This window comes from Lissotriton helveticus, chromosome 8 (genome assembly GCF_964261635.1).
Source record: "Lissotriton helveticus chromosome 8, aLisHel1.1, whole genome shotgun sequence".
Taxonomy (NCBI): domain Eukaryota; kingdom Metazoa; phylum Chordata; class Amphibia; order Caudata; family Salamandridae; genus Lissotriton; species Lissotriton helveticus.
This window is the reverse complement of record NC_136069.1, coordinates 1136379206-1136400657: the sequence shown is the minus strand read 5'-3', so window position 1 is coordinate 1136400657 and position 21452 is coordinate 1136379206. Positions and strand designations below refer to the sequence as shown.

General features: G+C 44.9%; 1 protein-coding gene across 1 annotated transcript in view; it reads left to right on the top strand.

The window, feature by feature from the left end:
* Positions 1 to 21452, top strand: part of LOC144773862 (sodium/hydrogen exchanger 4-like) — a 513028-nt gene that overhangs the window by 478548 nt on the left and 13028 nt on the right. Inside the window, exon 12 of the mRNA XM_078658947.1 lies at positions 6647 to 6778. Coding sequence (XP_078515073.1) covers positions 6647 to 6778 — 132 coding nt within the window. The remainder of the gene's footprint in view (positions 1 to 6646; positions 6779 to 21452) is intronic.

The following is a 21452-nucleotide window of genomic DNA, read 5'->3' as shown; positions in this document are numbered from 1 at the left end:
TTCTCTGGAACAAGAGGGCGAAACTTATGAAATAGGATCACCACTCCAGTTTTCCTGATCTTAGCCGTGGAGCAATAAACATGGCCTACCCATTGTTTTTTGTGAGAATTAATGTCATTTTCAGTAAGATGAGTCTCTTGAACCATTGCAATTTTACAGTGCAGCCTAGATAAATGGGTAGGTACCCTCTGTTTCTTAACAGGGTTACGTAGTCCTTTCACGTTCCAGGAAACTATGCAAACTTTATCAGTCATGCTAAAAAGAAGAAAACATCAAGCAACACCATATGCATTTTAAAACTGATAAAACTGAGATGTAAACATGTGGAAACTTGTAAAACAATATGCATGAAAATGAACAGTAGAAACCAGTCAGAAAAATGGATAGTAAAATAGGAATGAACAAAAAGAAGAAAAAGATGGAGGTAATCAGAGACAGTATGCTGATGAAATTTAAAGAATATGGAGTAAAAACGCAAAGAAGATAAGAAAGAAAGTGGGAAATAGATAAGGAAAAGAGAAGGAAAGAAGAAAGGGAGGGAGAAGATATGGTATATGCAGAGAGGTTGACATGGAGCCAGAAAGCTACAGTAAAAAATGACGGAATACAGATCCAGAGGAAAAAAAGGGCAAAATGCGGAGTCGGGCAGCTGCAAAGAAAAGACAGATGACAGATCCAGCGAATACACTAGGAAACGACAGGAACCAATACACAGGAAAACACAAAAGAATAAGTAGCCGAGTGTGAGAAAACCCAAGAGGAGGGACTAACAACATAGGATATAGAAACATAGAATGTATAAATGAAACAATCCAACACCTAAAAAAAGGGTAACTGGTGCAAAGTCTAACTCCTACTAAACAATGGAAACAACTATAAACAGCAGGAATGAAATAGGAAGGTAGGAGGGGAAGACACAGGAGGAGGAATGGACTACATAGAATATAAAAACAGAATGTGATATAAAAGGAGCAATCCAACAACCGTAACAGGGAGATCAATAGAGGGTATGACACTTACCAAACAGTGGAAACAACTGTAAACTTTAAGAGCGACTTGGGATGGTAAAGCGGAAAAAAATGTCAGAGGAAGGAGTCCGTACGGGAAGGAGAACATCTGTGGAGAAAGACAAAGGAGAAAAACAAAGGGAGTGGTGAGAAATGGCCTCCCAGAGACGGACAAACTACGAGAATCTACAATGGAACAACAAGTCTGAACTAACAGCAACAATAGAAGACAATGTCTTCCGAACAATAGAATAAAAAAAAGGATAACTCAAAAAACTTAAGACAAAACAGGAAGAGACATCTCTCAGAACCCTCTAAGGTCCGTCTCATCACTCGTACGACAAAAAAAATAATAATAATAAACGATTGCAGATCCTCAGGGCAATAAAAGGAGTAGGAGCGATCTTTGTAGGTAACCTTATGAGAGAAGTTAAAACATAAAAACATAAAAGGAGACAATTCTTAAGACCCTGCAGAGTCCATTTCTTCTCCTTTATGGTGGGATACAAATTGTCTTAGATCTTCAGGACGATCAAAGTTGTAGGACCGTTCTCTGTAAGTGACTTTAAAAAAACAGGGATGTACCTGACCATATCTAGTGTTCATAGATCGAAGAGCTGGGCGAAAGGAGAGGAATCCCTTGCGACTCACAGCAGTGGAACGGGCCACATCCTGAGAGAAGAAAACTTTTTGACCAGACATAACATCTGCTTTCTCTGCTTTGCCGCTCAGAGAACCATTAACAACTCTGTGTACTTCAGAAACAGAATGATTATCCCTCTAGGACGATTTATGAATGAAGCAGAAGGTGAACCTCCAGGTTTAGAGCCAATGCGGTGGGCATGTTGCAAATTGACAGTGGTGCCATCCTTGAGACCAACAATCTTAGTGATGTGCATTTTTAAAAAGGCAAGCATATCAGATCCCTCCTCTCCTTCAGGTTTTCGAAGTCCTCAGTTTGCATCTTGAGGAGGGCAATCACCTTTGAAATAGCAACAGCCTGAGGAATCACATCCTGAGTGTCACTGATCCTCTGTTCCATCGCAGACACTCTCGAATCTAGGTTAGACCACTTCTCTTCCAGCCTCTGAAGAGTGGCATTGATGTCAGTCACAAAAGGCTTCATAAGCTTATCTCCTCCATAGGATCCTCCAGCGTTATAGGTAATAGAGATTTAGTAGGAGAATTAGGTACTTTCCTTTGGCGTTTGGAGGAGGCAGGGGTAGTGGAGTCCTTACCAAGAGAAGACATATTTGCAGAGGTACTTTCTGACCAAGGGAGGAGGAGGTCTCCATAGAAATAAATGTATTAGTCTACTGAAGATTCAAAATAATGGCACGGCAGAAGATTGGAGTATATAAACTATAGAGACTGAGCCTTATCTTATGAGTTCGCTTTGGCAATGAGTAGAGCAACGAGTAGAGCAACCAGAGATGGGTCCAGTGACTCAATTAAAGCTGAAGAATCCAAAACCAGCGAGGATAATTCATAGAACCTTTAATGGCTGGCTGTTGAAATGGATACAACACTTCAAAGGCAGGAAGTAAAGACGCTCCTCAAATCGCATCATATCTCTACGAAAAACAGGACGTTTAATGTTGCCAACATTGAATACTCAAATGAAGAGCACATACAGTGACTATCCAGTAGAACCAATCTCAACCGTGGCACAAGAAAGGTAGCCCTGGTTACAGCACAAACTCTTAGTGGGAAATAGTCAACCAGCAAGAGCTCAAGGCAATTCAAACGCACAGCAAGTCTTCAAGCAGCCGGTAGGTTCAGGGAACATTAAATCCTCATAACTCAGCTTCCTTTCAGGAAATAATGTAAGATGAAAAATAGCTTCAGTATCTAATGCCCATCCAAAACAACACAACTTCAGCTGGAAACATCGATGCTGCCGCGAAAATGGACCTCAGGCAGCAGGGAAAGAGTCACAAGTCAAAGTAACAGCGCACAGTGTTCACCACAAAAGAAATACAATATCTGAATAATATGTTTTGTCCATCATGATCCTGAAAATAAAATTGCTAATTAAATTGGACCTAGCCCTGACTAAGAAGAATAGATAATGAGTTCCAGCTCTGTCCGGATTACTTTCTCCCCTCTTTATTCATTCCATCCTTCCATCCTTAGGTCTAGCACCCAAAATAACAATAGAGGTAGAACTATTGGTTATTTTCATTCCCAAATACAGGAAAGGAAATACAAATAACATTGCCGGGGTGGGGAGAAGGGTTTGGGCACCCAGATGATCGAAGGAAACTTTCCTCCCTCGAACATTGTTGTCTAACTCAACTATGGACATGTAGAAGACACACACGATGTGAAAGAGGTGTGTGATCTGTACAGTAGAGTACAGTCCTGCTCTCCTTTCTGTCGTACTTTTGAACTGAAGATGTATACATGATGCTGCTGAGTGCCCTACAAAGACAAATTCCCAGATTGGGTTTGCTATTTGGCTCAATGCTATCTTCTGCTTAGCACCTTCTGTTCATAGGTGCGCCAAAAATTGTTTTTTTAGATGTGTATCTGTTTTTATTAAAGTGTTTTTAAAAGGGAACTCATTCACCAAAATGTCTCCGAGTGCTTTGTGAGAGTTAGAAATTGTATACAACACATTTTTTTGTAATTGTCCAAAAAAAGCTGCCTTCATTAAAACAAAGGAATGAAATAATTGTTATAGGCACTATGCAACTTTTCCCCTTTGTTTAGGGTAAATTTACTAACTTTTGGCAGAACAGCACAGAAACCAAAGGGAGGGAGAAAAAAAGTGCCATATCTACTTAGATATGGTGGTGCTTTTCTTTCCCCCAGCAGCTGGCACACTTTAGACTGCCATGCATAAATGCCAGTGCAGCACACATGAATAATTGGAAGAGTGTGGAGACATTCAGAATGAGCTCCACTATTACGCCTGCCTCGAGGAGGCATCATGTTTTTGGCGCTACTCCTTGTCTACAAATGATAGCAGATAGGGGTTTCTGCCAAACCCAATGGGCAGGGGGGTAGCTTGGGCAGTGTGATTGGTGGTGGTGGTGGGGAGGGGGGGCGGTTGAGCTTCAGATTTCCTTTCAATTTCGCTGGGACATCTTTTTAAAACACATTATATCATAAAAGGACATGGGGGACTTAAGGGACAGTGATAAGAGAGGAGTACGGACTGTTAGGGGTACATAAATGCAAAATCTTTCCAACTAATCAGCATTTTTTTAAGGGCTTCAAAACATAGAAAAGTGTGTGTGTGTGTGTGTGTGTTTTTTTTGTCAGTGTGGGCACATAAAAATCCCAGGTGAAATTCAACAGACACTTCACATTACCTGACTGAAAGCATTTGTACCCAACTAATTAGTGAAGAGACAGGGGCAGATTTAAAATAAACTAATGCAACGCGGTGCAGCAAATCATTTTGCTGCGCCTCGATGCGTCAGTTGGAAGTACAGGGATGCAACATATTTACAACAATATGTCGCATTTCTGTGCTTACCCCCGCTATGGCGTACAAACTGCTGCCATGCGCTGACGCTGACACCAAGGATGCCTGCATCAAGGGGATGATTGTTTATGTGCAGGAAGGGTTCCCTTCCTGCACATAAACAATCAGAAATAGTGTTTTCCATCTTCCATGTGTGCTGCATTAGTACACATAGAATTTGTAAAAGTCATTTATTTAAAGGATTGTTTATGGGCAGGAAGGGACACCTTCCTGTACATAAACAATCATTAGAGGCTAGTTCCTCGTTCTACGTGTGCTGCAGAATGCTGCATGCATAGAAAGAGGAAAACAACTAATACATTTCTCCTTGTTCTTCCTCCCTAAGCCTCCCCTGGGGAGGCGTAGCATTCAGATACATTTCCAGATTTACGATTTCTTGTTAATCTGGAAATGTGTTTAACAAAGGGGAGAGTTAGGGAAATTACACAGACTATGTGAGGTGGGAACTCCTGGTCCCCGGGATTAATGATAGCAACAATGGAGGAGTAACCCCTATAGGAGAGAAAAATAGCAATTAGCCACTTCCTAGTGTTGATGTCAAGGTTAGCACAGTGTGCCCCAACCCGTTACCGGACAATGCTTGTCCTTTGAGAAGACCCCTCACTCACCAACCTAGTTGGTGACATGCTTCATCATCGGGGTCCCACCCCATAGGCCGAATGCCCATAGGGTGTGCTGCGACACCTGACTACAGTGGAGCGGGTTATTGTTTGTTTTTTATATGTGCTTAAAAATTACAGTGAAAGATGTATTAAAAAGGGCCAGTACTACTCACTTCAAGACTTTATTCTTGAGCGTCTGAACCCCAATAAAACCAGTGTGGCACCTGTGCCTAATTAGGAAGGCTTTGGTGTCTCAAGAAGTGTAATGTATTAAAAATAGCGAAGTGTGCTATGTGCAAAATTACAGAGTAAGATGATAAAAAGGTCTACATGTTTCAACCATCACAAAAAATTCTATGGTTTTCGTCAGGACCCTGAGAATTACACGGGGTGGTACGCACACGCTAAGGTGCGCCCTGCCCACGTGCAATTTAAAGACCACAAAATTGTGATCTAACGTAAAAGGGTGTGTTTTAATCCTAGTTTAGGAAAAAACCTGTAAGACAGAAAAGGGGAAACGGGGTTGGGATTGCGTACTAGGAAAGACACAACAAGGGTATACATATAACATATATAGTGTTAGTGAAGTCACCCCCATCAGGTGACTGGCTATATTATTTAGTCATATAGGTTGTGCAAGTTCCAAGTGGGCTGGACACTAGAGCCCACTTGGAACTTGCACAACCTATATGTGCTAACCTTGACATCAACACTAGGAAGTGGCTAATTGCTATTTTCCTCTCCTATAGGGGGTACTCCTCCATTGTTGCTAATCTGGAAATATGTCTGATTCCATGAGTGTTGCGTGGGAATACCCACAGCAACACCCATGGAATGCCCCTTTCATGCAAAGTGCTGCGTGTAAAGGGGCCGTATTTACAAGGAAATGAAAAGCCAAGCAGGTTGGGTTTTCCTGTCCTCGTAAATATGGGGCAGAAAAGTGACGTACTGGCAGCACAAGGTAACTCCCTAAACATCCCCCCTGGAGGTATGCCATTGCCAATCGCTGGCTGCATGCGAACGCCAATCTAACACAAGGCACTACTTTGGGTCACTTTAGGTGACTTTTCAATACAAATCATAATTTCTGTTGAAAAGTAAATCCCAACACAACACTTTGCACTGTTCCTGTTTGTGATGCAAACTTAGTGGAGGTTTAATACATTTCCACTATAATTATATTTTTCAGAACGTTCTCAAGTTAAAAGGGAGACACACTATTTCGCGGGAGAAAAGAAAAGGTAGCCTACGCCTACGGTGAAATAAATATAGATTTTGTTGTTAGCAACATTGACATAATACACAGAGCATTGACATAATACACAGTGCAAACAAATAATGTAAGTCAATAAAGCTACAGCTGCGAAAATATATGGAAATGTTAACATAATAGATTCACGGTGAAAGGAACTTATGTAGAGAAAACGAGGATGATAAAATGTCAACGTCGCTTTATCTTTTGTCTTCCGCTTTGAGATTTATTGGTCAATTCCTTCCTTCTCAAAAAATGTAAAATTTCAAGTTATGTTTTTACATTTCAGAATATTTCGTACAGCAAATACAACCTGCCTAATGAAGAAAGTGAAAGGCAAAGTAAGGAGATACTCGTTCGTCGCTTCAACAGCATGAGAGAGAGCAAGCGAAAAGCCCAGAGCCTTCCAAGGGAGAGACTGGTAACTTGTTATAAGTAATATTCATTGTTGATGGTCTGTCTGCCTACAAACACTCTCCTAGGAAATTATCAATAACCAAACTGACCAATAACACATGAATGTGTATGGGCACAGCTGTAAATCCAAGACAAATTCCACTCTGTACATGACTGCAAAAGACCTTGAAAAGCACCTGAGAATCGCATGCACCCACATGCGAACACAGCACTGCACCACACAGTCCTAAAATTATCATAAAAATAAAGTTGTGGCCAATCAGAACAATCTACACAGCTGTAAAATTCACACAATATTCATGAAATGACAGCATTCAAAGTAATAACACGTGCATGTGCTACGTGCAACTGTGTGTGGTTTAGGTGAAATACAGAACCCACATCAAGCTAGGAGAAATGATAAACACAATTACACATTGTACTATATAAATCGTTCTGCACAAAAAAATAAATTACAAATCCATTGCAGGTGTCCGTGTTTACAGGGGCGCAACCCTTAAAGAGTTACAAACACTTTGCAGAGCATACCACACTCCATGGATCAGCCATGGTATCAGAACACACGTACCAACCTTGGCAGATCTAATGGAGAAAGTCTGCTAATTGACTATCTGCCATTGAAGGTACTATAAATACTGGTTGTATGTTTTTTCAACGAACTCCGTTGTAACGCATGCCTTTACCACGCATGCGTTACTACGGAATACTATTTACACGCCTTTCTTTCTCCACGTATTTTTGCGTGGTGACGTCATACGTAGGAGAAAAAAAACGGCCGTTTCCTTCCTCTGCGATGCCGATTGCCTGCACATCTCGTCTAAAGGTGAGTGTTTTTTGGGGGGGGGGGGAAGCCCCCCCCACCCCCCTTTTTTATATGTACCCTTTACCACACATGCCTTTACTACGTACCTCGTAGTAAAAGTATGCGTGGTAAAGGCTGTCGTTGTAACCACGCATGCGTTGTAATGCATGCGTGGTTAAGGTTTTCGTTGAAACGGCCTCGTTGTAGACGCTCAGAGTCTCCATTACTACCATCCTCAAAATCGTGTTGTATATTCCTCCAGCATAAGGTCTAGATTTGGGGGCAGATTTACTAAGGGTTGACACAATGTAGTGTGGCATCCAAAGCTGCTCTTCAGCGTTGCGTCAAAGTGACGGCAAAAATGCACCATATCTACTGAACAATGGCACTGTTTCTCTCTCCCCATGCGGTGGTGCACTTTTGGCTGCCTTCTGCCAATCACACACCCTTACACCATAAGGTAAGGGTGTGATGTCAACCAAAGGTTTTACACTGGAAGGGTACCATATAAACACTATACTTAGACATACTTCAATTCTTTTAAACAACAGTGGCCCCTGGAGAAGGAAAGTATTAGAGCAATGAATATAGACTCAGTCGTTACTATATTGAATCGACATGTCTAGCCGGACGTGTGGATTCAATATAGTAACGACTGAGTCTATATTCATTGCTCTAATACTCTCCCTTCTCCAGGGGCCACTGTTGTTTAAAAGAATTGAAGTATGTCTAAGTATAGTGTACAGGGGCCACTGTTGTTTAAAAGAATTAACTCCCAAGGTCCCTGGTCGACTTGTTTGGGTTCCCTTGTTGCCTTAAAATATATATAATATAGACATACTTCAAAGCTTTTCCAAGTTCATGTATATGCTGTACAGTGCAGCTTCAATGCAAAGTTGAAAACATTTGAAAAATATTTTTTTTCAAACATTATGCTTGCCTTGAGGTTTTCTGGGGTAAAGGCATGTCTACCTTTTAGCAGGTAAGGTTTTGCATCAACATCCCCAGGGAGTTGCTATCCAACAGGCCTGTAACATTTTGCCCCCACATATAATGTGTGTTTTCTTTCCTGAAAGATAATTTTTTGAAAGGTATACTGCCCACCACAGAGGCATACTGAATGCGGAGTTTATGTTGAAAACTCTACAGGAAAGAAGGCTCACTCTACTCTCTTTGAAGTTTCTTTACAATATCAGTCAAGCAGATCTGAAGGTTTCATTTGTGATACATATTCATGCGTTTCAAAATCAATTAATTGTCCAGTGGAGGGGCATCTCTGCTCTGCCCTCTGTCTCTCTGCTGTCTTCCTTTCTGAACTCCTTTTCCTTCCTTTCATCCTTTTTTGCCTTTTTTACTTTTGCTGTCCCTTTACTTTCATTCTTGTCTCTTTTCACTTTTTGTGGCATTTTCCACTGTGTCCCTGGCACTGCTTGCCCTCGCAGCCCTGCCTCCCTCCAGTGCGGCTTTCCCTCCTCCCAGCTGTCCAGCCCACCCCCTCACACTTCTTAAGGGTGGCTGCTGTGCATGCATACAGCGGGCACTCTGCAGGTGCACCTAAGGCAAGCCTGTCTGAACCCATCCACGCCTGGACAGCACCTAGCACTAAGGACCCTGGTTCCCAGACCATCCACCACAACAACGGCAGCACCCTCCATGCGCTCAACACTAGACACCACATACTGATCACCTCCCGAGCCCACTCAGCAGGACCCACGCTTGACCCCATCTTCTCCTGGACAGAGACAACATCACTTTCAGCCACACCTCTGAGATCCTGTGGACCGCCCACAGCTGTGTTCACTTCTGCTTCTCCAAACCCGCTGTACACTGCAATGCCCACCGCTACCCTTGCAGAAGCTGGGACAAGGTAACCAAAGAACAGCTCACCACCTCCCTCAACAAAACTCCTCCACGGACATCCATCAATTCTAATACCTCAGCACGCAATCTCTACTGATGGATCTACAACTGCACAGACACACTGACTCCCCTTAAGAATGCCCCAGGCAAGCAACACTCAAAGAAAGTCTGCTTGTTCTCTCCCACCCTGTAGAGTCCAGACGCACCTGTAGATGGCTCAAGAAGAGATGGAGAAGAAACAAGACCCTGGAAGACCACTAAGCCTTCAAAGCCACTTTCCCCGCACACCAAGACCTCATAAGAACAATAAAGAAAGCAGCCCCACAAGATAGGATCATCGCCCATGCACTCAACAGCAAATAACTTTTTGCTGTGGTCAAAGAGTTTGCCAAACCCAGCACAGAGACAGCAAACATCCCACATTACCCAAGACCTCTACAACAACCTTGGCACCTTCTTCCACTGCAAGATTACAGAGATATACAACAGCTTTGACAACCTCAATACCCAAGACCCTCTCACCCAACCTGCAACCACAGTACCCAATGACACCGTACTCCAAAAGATCTTACTCGGCCTGACTCCCCTCACCACTGATGACACCCTCAATATCATGAAGAGCATCCACTTTGGAGCACCCTCAGACCCTTGCCCGCACCACTACTTCAACAGAGCCAGCACTTCCATGGCCCCCGAACTCTGCTGCACCATCAACTGCTACATCAACTCTGCCACCTTCCTGGAAGACTGGAAACATGCAGAGATCAGCCCCTTGCTGAAGAAACCATCAGCCGCCTCAACAGTCCTCAAGAACTTCAGACCCATCTCTCTGCATCTCTGCATCCCTTCCCAACCAAGATCATTGAGAAGACCATTAACGCCCAACTTTCCGAGTTCATCAAAGGAAACCACATCCTCAATCTCTCACAAGCTGGCTTCTGAGCAACCACAGCAGAAAGACCGCCCCCCTCGTCACCACAGACAACGTCCACACCAGCCTTTACTGAGGCGAAACTGCAGCCCTCATCCTTCTGGACCTCTTGGCGGTGTTCGATACAGAATAGAATTCAACCATGATCCGCATCAGTTCTGGTGCGGAGGAATGATGTTGACCATCTAGGTCAATCAGATCAGAGCTGTACGAAGCGGCATGCAGGTTTTGGAGCACGCAGGCTAAAGTTTTGCAAGGCAGTCTACCTCCCCAAACCTATGCACCTAGGTCTCTTGCCTAAAAACAGGATTTCCTGCATTGCCTCCTCTTGGTATACTGACACCTTTTCACGTATGCTGGGCAGGGTATCAGGATTGCCAGAGTTGTGAACCCGGGCTTTGATTGTGGAGATGTCAGTTTCAAGCGCTGTGATCGTACTACAGACAGATTTTAGAATGCCAAGCTGTTTGGCTAAGCACTCACCTCGCATTACTGCCTTAAAGGCATCCCATAGTGTGGTGGGGGAACTAACTGACCCAGTATTGTGCTCAAAATAATCTTGAATTGCTACAGGTATTTCCTTCCTGGAGACAGACTCCCTGAGGGCCCCAGGGGGCAATCGCCATGTGAATGCATTCGGAGGCGCTTTTGGGCGATGGAGAGTCAATTGCACTGGGGCATGATCCGAGAGGGCACGAGGCAAGTGAGTGACCATGGGTTGCCAGAGGAGCACGTCTCTGGTTGCCAGCCAGTAATCTATTCTGCTCCTTGGTGTAGGGAAACAAATGAGCCAGCACATGTATTAGTGTGTGTGTGTCTCGCCAAATGTCCATAAGGTGATCGTCAGCTATGATCGTGGTCAAAGTCAGGGCGTCTTGTGGATGTGGTCGTCTGGATCTGCCCTCCCTGACCAGAGCATCTATCAGTGGAATATTAAAGTCGTCACACCAAATCATTGTCCGTGATTCAGTGCCTGCAATCAAATGCCAGAACATGGTAAAAAAACATCCAGTTGAGGCAGTAGACTGTGGCAAGGGTTACGGAGTGATTATAGAGTGTGCCTGTCAGAATGAGATACCGCTCGTCGCTATCACAAATGCAGTGTTTCGTAGTCTAGGCCAGGCCCTTATGGATAAGAATGCAGACACCCCTTGCATAATTAGAATATATGGCTGAGTAGAGGTGCCCCAAACCCTAGTGAGTAGTGGAGGGAGAGCCCAACCCAACAAGGTGGGTCTCCTGAAGTAGGCAGATGTCTATCTTATGTCTATTCAGGTAGGCAAGTACCAGGCAGACTTTTCTACCAACATTTAGACCCCTGACGTTCCATGTTATGAGCTTCATTGTGGCTAATCCAAACATCTCTGTCCTTTGCGACAATGGCAAGCCATGGCGTGGGATACCGCCATGTGCAAGTGGTATAAGCTGTGTTCCTGCCAGTGTGTTTGTTAATAAAAAAGATGCATGTGCAAGTCAGAAAGCCAACATTTTGGAAATATCTTCAACAAACTTCAAGGAACTGTACAATCCAACCCCCCTCCCGCCATGTCATCCCCCCACTCCAACCCCCACAATTAGGTTGAGACTTCCGCTTCCATATTTGGAACATCTGGTAATTATCCATAGGGGCAGTGCAGTAGCCACAGGAGCTAACCCACCAGATAAGGCTGGGTGGCCGAGCATAAAGCTTTTGAGAACAGAGTCCTTGGTCACAAAGAGTCTCGCAGTGAGGTTCTGCGTCCCCACAGCAACCCTCCAAACATAGTTCGACTTACAACGAAGTAGGGTGCAGTTCGAGAAGGCCTGAAGAAAGGCATCAGAAGATTCTCCGTGTCTCTAAGGGCCCAGGCCTTCCAGTAGCAGGTCAGCACCATTTGCTTTCGAGTCCAGGCCCAAGCAGTGTCAGGTTGTATTTAATCATTTTTGCTCAGCTGCACTTCAGTGGGGACCTGAGATGGGGCTCCCTGTGATCTCTTGGGTTTTACTGGGGGTGGGCAGTAAATTCCGTTCCGCTGGCAACAATTGCAAAATGTTGACATTTTTGTGTTCCGTGGGGAACGTGAAAATGTCGAAACTTCCCCGATCCGTGGCGGAACGGAATTCGATGGGCATGAGGTATTTTAAACCTCACCCGGAAGCACTTGCATTAGCCTAAGTGTCCACTTCTCTGCCTCCCTCCCTCCTTCCCTCTCTCCATCCCTCCCTCCCTCCCTCCCTCTCTCTTTCTTTCAGTCCGTCTCTACCTCGATCTCGATCCTGCTGACTTGCTGGTAAACTTCCTCCATTTGTTCCCCAGTGAAATGGATCCAAAATCAAATGAAACTCTGTTGCTGGAAAAGCAGTCTGCTTCTTTCATTTTTCTCTTTCAAAGTGCAGCATCTGCATCGAGACACTTGCAGGAGACAGAGCCCGAGTGTCACTGTACACTTCTCTGCCTCCCTCCCACCCTCCCTGTCTCCCTCTCTCTCTTTCTTTCCGTCCGTCTCTACCTCGATCTCGAATCGAGATCGAGGTAGAGAAGGACAGAAAGAAAGAGAGAGAAGGAGGGAGGGAGGCAGAGAAGTGGACAGTCACACTCGGGCTCCTGCAAGTGTCTCCATCCAGACGCTGCACTTTGAAAGAGAAAAATGAAAGAAACAGACTGCTTTTCCAGCAAGTCAGTAGGATCGAGATTCTCGATCCTACTGACTTGCTGGAAAAGCAGTCTGGTTCTTCCATTTTCTCTTTCAAAGTGCAGGGCCTGGATGGAGAAGGGCGTAAAAAAAAAGTTTAAGAAAACGTGAAAAATAAATAAATAAATAAAGCACGACACGTTGGCCTCAAAGCGGCAAATAAATCAAATAAATAAATAAAGACACGGTAACCAGGTTGGTTTTATGTTTTATTCTCACACAAACACAGTAGCACCACTTTACAGGCGATACTTTTGACAGGCGCAGCAAAATCTCTGCGAGCACGTGAAATTTTGCGTGCTCATGGAGATTTCTTGCCGTTTCGCGGAATTTTGTGAAAGGCAACTTCGCATATTCCGCCCACCCCTAGGTTTTACCTGTTGTTTAGCAAATTTGAGGGCTTGCTTGGGATTCATGAAGTTGTGCGTTTTTCCATCCTGTGTTATTCTTAGATTGTCGGGGTAGAGCATGGCATCTTTATATTGGCTTGTTGCAGGAGTCTCTTGGCCGGCTGTAAGTCTCGATGGGCTGCGTGCACCACCAAAGTAAAGTCTGGGAAAAATGATAGATTGTCACCTCTGTACTGGATTTGGCCTCTCTTTCTCTTGCTAGGTGGAGGACTGTGTCTCAGTCTTTATAGTTCAGCAAATGGGGCTCTATCGGATGGGGTGGAGGCCCCCGGTTGTCCGCAGGTCCAGGGTTCTACGGGCCCTCTTGACAATGTAGACTTGAGATAGTTAGGTCCAAAGAGGTATCGCAGCATCTCCTCCATGAAGTCTTCCATTCTTGAGATAGCTGTCTATTTCGGCACCCCTGCAACCCGGAGATTATTAAGCCTCGATCGGACCTCTTGGTCATTGTTCTTTTGTTTAATCAGGTCCAAGACTTTATCCATGTGTAGGAGGTGCTCAGATGTGGCAGTGTGGTTATCCTCTGTTTCGTCCACGCGTGTTTCTATGTGGTCTAGCTCGGAATCATGGGTAACAGCTTTGTTTTTCACACTGTCCAGGCGTGCAGTGAGCAGGTCCAGCTTAGGATCAATGTTCTTCAAACTGAACTTGACCTCCAGCATGATTTCTTTCAGGTCTAGGTCGTGCTCTTTGACGTCCCCCGGGGGATGTACAGTGGTGCCATTTTCTGCCTCGGGTCCGTCTGCCGGGCACTGCATTTTTTCTCAATGGAGAGCTTGGAATACCTGCCCTCCAGTTTACCCATGTTCATAAGCATGTGTATATCAGCAGATACGCGGGGGCAGCCGGTCCCGAGCCAAGGGCCCCCGTGCCCAGGAAGCACAAGTTTATGCCGGAAGTGGCAGCGGCTCACCAGTCAGCACAGCACATCTGGCACTTGTGCATGGCATTGTTAGAATCTTCGGCCTCTCAGGCCAGGGACAGATTGAATGTTCTCTATGTGGGTGGTGCAGTGTGAGCAGTCTTTGAGGGTCAGGGGGCGTGATCTAGCCCATCGCGTCATGGTCACCAGTGAGATGGCCCCCCACGGCCCGCCCGCCGATTCTTACCGTAAGGCATGGATGCAGTGGTCTGCCGGGTTGCGGCATGTGTTTCTGTTAGTTGACTTTTGGCGTCCTCTGGCCTGTCTTGTCAGCTCTGCCCCAGGCAGCCTGTCTCGTCGGGTCTGCCCGATTCACGATAACTGCGAGGCCCCCGAGGCCACAGGTGTCTCCACGCAGGGCGGGCAAGCAGCTCCACAGCTTGTCCACAGGTAGAATTGCAACGCAAATCCACCACTGGCTCCGCTGTTGTACCGGCTCCGCTGTTAAGCAGGTGTCCCCGGGCTGCGTCGCAGGTGCACACCGGCACGGCAAATGGTTTTGCAGGCACCCGGCTCTTGACCGTCGCCCGGCTCTGCTGTGCCGGTATCAGCAAGGCTTCTCCAGTGAGCCATGCTTCGTGCTCAGATGTGTCTCTTCCTTCACGGATGCCCGCTGTGGGTGGTCATTGCTTGGGAGGCGGCGTTTGCGCAGTCCCCTTGTGTCCGCACAGGCTGCCTCCCCAGTGCCAAGGCCAAATAGATCTCGGCTGAAGATGGCCGCCAGGTCTTCGGGTGAATCCCCCAGAGTATTGTCTCCTGCACTCACTGCAGATGCACAGGCTGACCAGTTCAGCCTTTCTCTGCTGATTCTGAGGTCTCCAGGTGCGTCTCTTGGGGTAGCCCCCTTGCGGGACGGCCACTGTGTTGTGCCGACTCAAGCAATCCCGATCCAGAAGGCCCCAATAGGCCACAGTACCTCTCTCTTCCCCAGCTCAGTGTTCGCTCACCAGACGGCTTTAGTGTGGGGGCCCACACCATTCCTCATGCCCACTGGTGTGTCCTATGCTTTCCTCCCTCAATGTCATGGTAAGATGGGTTCCATGGTCGCTGGGCTTGAAAGGATTGTGAGCTCGGCCAGCAGAGCTTGCACACTTTGCGGCCATCTTGCAATGCGGTGAAGCCACGCCCCCCCTCAATGATGTTCTGGGCTGTATTATGCCCTCATTACACTTCAGAGTGCTCTGCCTGCCGTACACAGAAATGAACCTTGCACCAGGTATGCTTTTGCCTTAGTCATCTTAGACAGTTTGGAGCCAAACCCAGAGAAACACACACAAGGCTGTCACTAGGTATAAATGTTGGACCTTTAGAACCTCTCATCAGAATTCTCCTGGATCAATCAATCAATCAGGGAATTTTTAGAGTGCGCTACCCACACATGAGAGTCTCAAGACGCTGTGGGGGAGGGGGTGCAGCTTCGAGTCAGCTGAAAGCCAGATCTTGAGGCTCTTCCTGAAGATGTTCAGATCTGTGGAAGATTCAGAAGAAGAACTGCTGCCAGATTGGCTTTCTTGCAGCATAATGACTGATTTGCTGTCTGAATAGAGAGTAATTGTGGACCAGCTTTCCTTGATCCCAGGCTATCCAGATTAACTCCAAGTATTAGTTGCTTAACCTCCTGTTTGAGCTACATGCACAAAACAAGGTTCTTGGGCGTGCCCTGCAATTGGCCAGGTAACAAGCACCAACTGGACCTGCCTCGACCTGCATGAGCTCTGCTGCTTTGCCTCTGCTGGAGTGATCCTTGAAATATGTGTTCACATGGAACTCATTCAAAAATAAACTTATAATTGACACAGATATTTCTGTGCAGACTTAAATGAAACCACGTCAAAACAAGGTTAAAGATATTTAAAAGGAGTAATGATAACTCAGCCAGTATGTAAAACGGTTCCGCTGAAATTAGTTTTATTCCACAACAAACACAAATTGGGCAATAATCACAAAAGTGAATTTTGAGAGAGAATAGTGACAACAGACCCCAGGGGTGCAGTAGAAGCAGCACCAAAGAAATAATAAGACAAGTGAAAATGTAAATCAGCAAAATAAGGTGATTAGTTGATGCAAAGCGAGGCAGCAGATTCAGTTACAAGCACTCATAGATACATAAATTCAATAATTATATCTGTAGCAGGCGAGAAACTTTGACGTGGTTTCATCAGATCTGGGGAAAAGCGACACAGGGACCTGCAAAGCTGAGCATTTCAAAACTGAAGACCCCACTGATACCTATGGTGGGAGACACAACTCCTCGCAATGCCACACTGCGCAGATACCATCTGAAAGCTGCACCAGTTCTAAAGCAGGGTGATGCAAAACCTCAAAAAGCCATGACCCACAGCTGACAGCTTCATTGGAACAGACAGTGAGCAACGCGAAAGTCACAGAATCTCGCTACACTGCTGAGCTCCATCAGATCCGATCCCCAGCAACGCAAAGCCTCACCAAACAAAGTGCATTGACCTTGCAGCAAGAACAGAAGGTACTACTCCCAGTGGCCGTAATAAGTCCTGTACCCAGCTTGCACTTCATCGTGGTCAGCCTGAATGTGTGACTTTGTCATGGTCCAGCGCGACCAGATACTCACAATTGTGGCTCTATTTTTACCCAAAATTTAAAATCTCATATCTCTAGTTCTACTGATTGGAACGCGATTGTTTTGGTGTAATTTTATTCTTTCAAATTGACTCTATGTTTTGAAATTTCGCTTTTTCTTGTGTTTTATTCTCACTTTTTTAATGATTGAGTGCTTCATAAATACTTTGCACATTGCCTCTAAGTTAAGCCTGGCTGCTTTGTCCCAAGCTACCAGAGGGCTGTAACTGGTTAATTTAGTGACTTTTGTGACTCACCCTGTCAAGGATTGTGTTTATCTTTTTTAGTGGGGTTCTATCCCTCTCAACTAATAATAACATTTCTGCCAGTAGGTGATACTTAAAGGGGGTGAGAGAGTTTAAAAAAGGAGTATTCAAAAAGTGAATTATCTAGGGGGTTTAATTGAGAGGAGCCTATTTCCTACACTGAGGAACATAAGCTTTCACTGTTAGTGCTCAAGTGGTACCTATTCTGTGAGCAAGTAAATCTTTAACTGTTCCTATCTGTTTTATTCTTCTTCCGTGTCAGTAAAGAACCTTGTGTTTCTCCTCCTGTTGGTGCCAACTATTCTGCAGCTATGTCACATACAACAAATGATGGCAGTGGTAGAAGATTAGTCAGCACCTAAGTTCTGTTTGCCAATATTGATTCACTTAGTGTAAGGGTGTGCTCAATGTCAACACTGTGCCACCAACAGTGTTACTCAGAAATTTTCCAAATCCTTACTCATTAAAACTTTAACCACAGAACACAACACCAAGGTACAATTTCAACTGACAATGTTGTCAGTAAAATGTAATTAACAAAATTGCGATTAGAAGACAATCAGTGTAATACGTCCATAAAAATATCACATAAATTGATCAATTCTTGATTTTTGACAGGTAAGTGTTATGCACTGTTATATATTGTTTTTGAAGGTTGTGTCACTGATGCTCTTACTGTTCATGTATTGTCAAGTCTAATGACGGTGTCATAAGCTAAACTATAGGTCCCAGAATACAAGAGGCTGAAACTGAAAAATCCAGAAACAGTTATAGTGTTACATGTCCCTAAACTACTTGAGGCCTTGTTAAAAGGCAAAATAAACATGAATTTGTATTTTGTTTACTTTTTTTCCTTGTTGGCAATCATAGGTTATCCAATATATACTACGACATGCTGCATTTTTGTCTGTCCCTCAGCTCTACTACACTTTTGGCTGCTATGCCCCTATGCACAAACCCATGCATCATGGTGAAAGAATGCATGCATTCCTTAAAGCATATGTTTGGTGCTAAAAGGGGACACTTCCAATGCTTAAACTATCCTTCAACACTTAACCATCATTGTATGTGTGCTGTACAATGCAGCACACATTCACATATGAAAATATGAGGAGACATGAAAACATTTCTACTTGTTGCACCTGCATCGAGGAGGCATTAGCTTTTAGAGTGAATCCCTGTCTATGAATGTTAGTAGATAGTGATTTGCTTCAAAACCATGTGTGGTTGCTTGGAACACCCATGTACCACCCCTTTGATGCAAGGCAATGCACAGTAGTAAATAACATGACTTTTGGGTTATTTTGGGATACTTTCCAACGCAGATCCATCTTTGTGTGGATTGTAAATCCCACCCCAACACTTTGTGCACAGTTTGGATCACAAAAGTGATGGAAACCCAGTGCAGAGCATGAATAAATCTGGTCCTGAGAGTCAAACTGGGACTGGTACTTGGACATAGTATCACTCTCAGTCAACATCCCTCATGAGATTAGGTTAAAGTGGCAGCTACTTAACATGCCTGAATAGACACAATAAAGGGACCAACAATGTGACACCATCTTCGCATACCCAATAACAACCTAGAGATTTACCTGCTTCTTAAACTGTATCTGCAACAACTCTGTAAAGCATCTTAACAGGGGTAACATACATTGCATGTGCAGCACCAGGAGGGCTGCCAGTGTGGTGGCAGCCAATGTGGTGGTCAAAATATAACTACCTGAAATGGTCATTGAAGATGTCAGCCAGTGCCTCCACACCAGCATGTAAAACTGGGGGAGCTCAAAGCAGTCATTAGTGGTGGGATTGTATTGTAACTCTGTCTGTCTGATTGCTGGAATGACCATTTATTAGCCTGCAGGGTAAAGAGAAGAACTGTTAGGTGTTTGAATACCTTTGTGACCAGGACTGTAGCTATGCAGATAGAAAATTAACATGATAGAGAGCGCAAAACTAGGCATTTTGGCGTACATGTATAACTGAGCTAGTAAGCAGTAATTATTTCTGACAAGCGAGAGATTTGTGGTATCAGTGGGTTAGATAAAAACATGCATGAAGCCACTGCACTTCGCGGGGGATGGAATTACCTAAACTAGGCAGCAGTATAATTTAGGGCAAAATAATTTTGCATCCATATACGCCTATCCTGATAGGCATTTGATTAAATATATTTTTGCCATAATGCAGCAGATATCACTTGAATTCGTATCAAATGCAGTGCTATGTTTCACATTTAAAATTGGAGAAAAAATATTTTGCCCCATTTCTCATTATGTAGACATAGCAAAATAGAAATTCATCTGTTTATTCCTTTTTTTTCCTTGGGCAAAATTTGAATTTGGATTTAATCCTGCATGCTCCTTTCCCTTTTATCCAAACAGCTAAGATAGTTCAAAATAGATTGTATCTATTTTTGCATTATTGCAAAGCTATGCTTAGTGAGACTTAGGTCCCTGGAAGTTGTAGAGAATCTGCTCCTATGGTTCCCCCATTGAGGCCTCCCATATCTTGTCTCCAGTAACCTCATTGACACAAAGCAGAAGTTCTGATCACCAAAGCAGTAAACGTATTACTATGTTTCCTCTAAGCATGGGGGAGATAGTGTTCTTCCTGGATTCAAGAAACAGGTTTCTGATTCACACAAGTGAAGAATGTTGGTAATATTGTGACTCTCCCAAATGGCTTGACTCGCAGACATGGTAGTTACTTTGGATAGGGCCACTCACTTTCTTCCTGATGAGATGTCTGATTTTTATCATCTCAGGCTGCATGCGCTATCCTAAAGGTGAGGGGTAAGGGACTTCTTATCAAGGATGTTTTTGCCCTCAAATGAATGTGTGTGTTGAAGCCTATGCTTTTCTGGTTGGAAAAGCGTAAACTGAGCCTGTGGTGTCTTGTCAAACAGTCAGCTTTTTTATACTGTTGGGATCCATGAAGCTTTGTGCCATGCTGGGAGATAGGTTCCTTTTGAGCCTCCTGGGTGCTTTTCATCATCGTGTCATCACCTGAGTCTTACATAGATTCACATGACTCCTTTATCGCTGACCACACAGGTAGGGTAGTGTACAATAAGGCCCCACACTCTTCAACATCTACATGGCCCCCCTCTCAACCATCGTCAGAAAACACAGACTCAGCATAGTAGAATACGCCGACGACACCGAGCTCATCCTCTCTCTAACCAAGGGCCCAAACATCACCAGGCACAGTTTCCCGGAAGGATTGGAGGACATCGCATCCTGGATGAGCAGCAGCTGCTTGAAGCTCTACTCGTATCCAACCCAGCCGCGTGGGATGACCTGGTGGCCCCTGCCGTCGGAACCTCCCCACCTCCACAGACCACGCCTGCAACCTCAGCATCATACGCGACTTCTAACTCACCATGAACAGACAGATTAACGCTGTGTCCGCCACATGCTTCAACACCCTCTGCATACTTACGCAAGACCTTCAAATGGATCCTTGACTCCAGGAGACCGTCGCCCTCGCACTCATCACAAGCAGGCTGGACAACGGAAATGCTCTCTATGCCGGAACCAACAAATCTCTCCTTTGCAAACTCCAGACCATCCAGAACGCCACAGCCAGACTTGTCTTTGGCATCCCACAACACAGCCACATCTCGCAGCACCTCTGCAATCTCCACTGTCTCCCCATCAAAAATAGAGTTACCTTCAAGCTGCTCACACATGCCAAAAAATCCCTCCGCACCACCGACCCCAATCCCTCAACAAAAGAATCTCCTTACATGCCCTCAAGAGAAACCTCCGCTCCGCTGACCTAGCCCTCTCTGAAATCCCCTGCTTCCACAGAGCCAGAAGAGGGGACAGATCGTTCTCCTACATCGCGGCCAAGACTTGGAACAAACTGCCCCTCAGCATCAGGTGAAGCCCTACACTGCAAGCCTTCAGAAAAAGACCTCAAGCTTTTCGGATGACCTTGGAGCTGCCCGAATAGCCCTCCAGCGCCTTTAGACCCTCACGGGTGAGTACCTCGCTCTATAAATCCCTGATTGATTGATTGAATAAGGGGTTTGCTATGGTGCTGGGCTTGAAGTGTGAGAACCAGGCTGTGCCAGCAGACACAGTGGAGTCTTCCATTCCATGTTCTGCACTGTTCACTAAGTTTGGGCAAATGTCACTGAAACATTACCTTGCGGCCCTTGCAGGTGTAGTGTAGAATGTGCATGAGACATTTACCCAACGAGGTAGCACTTA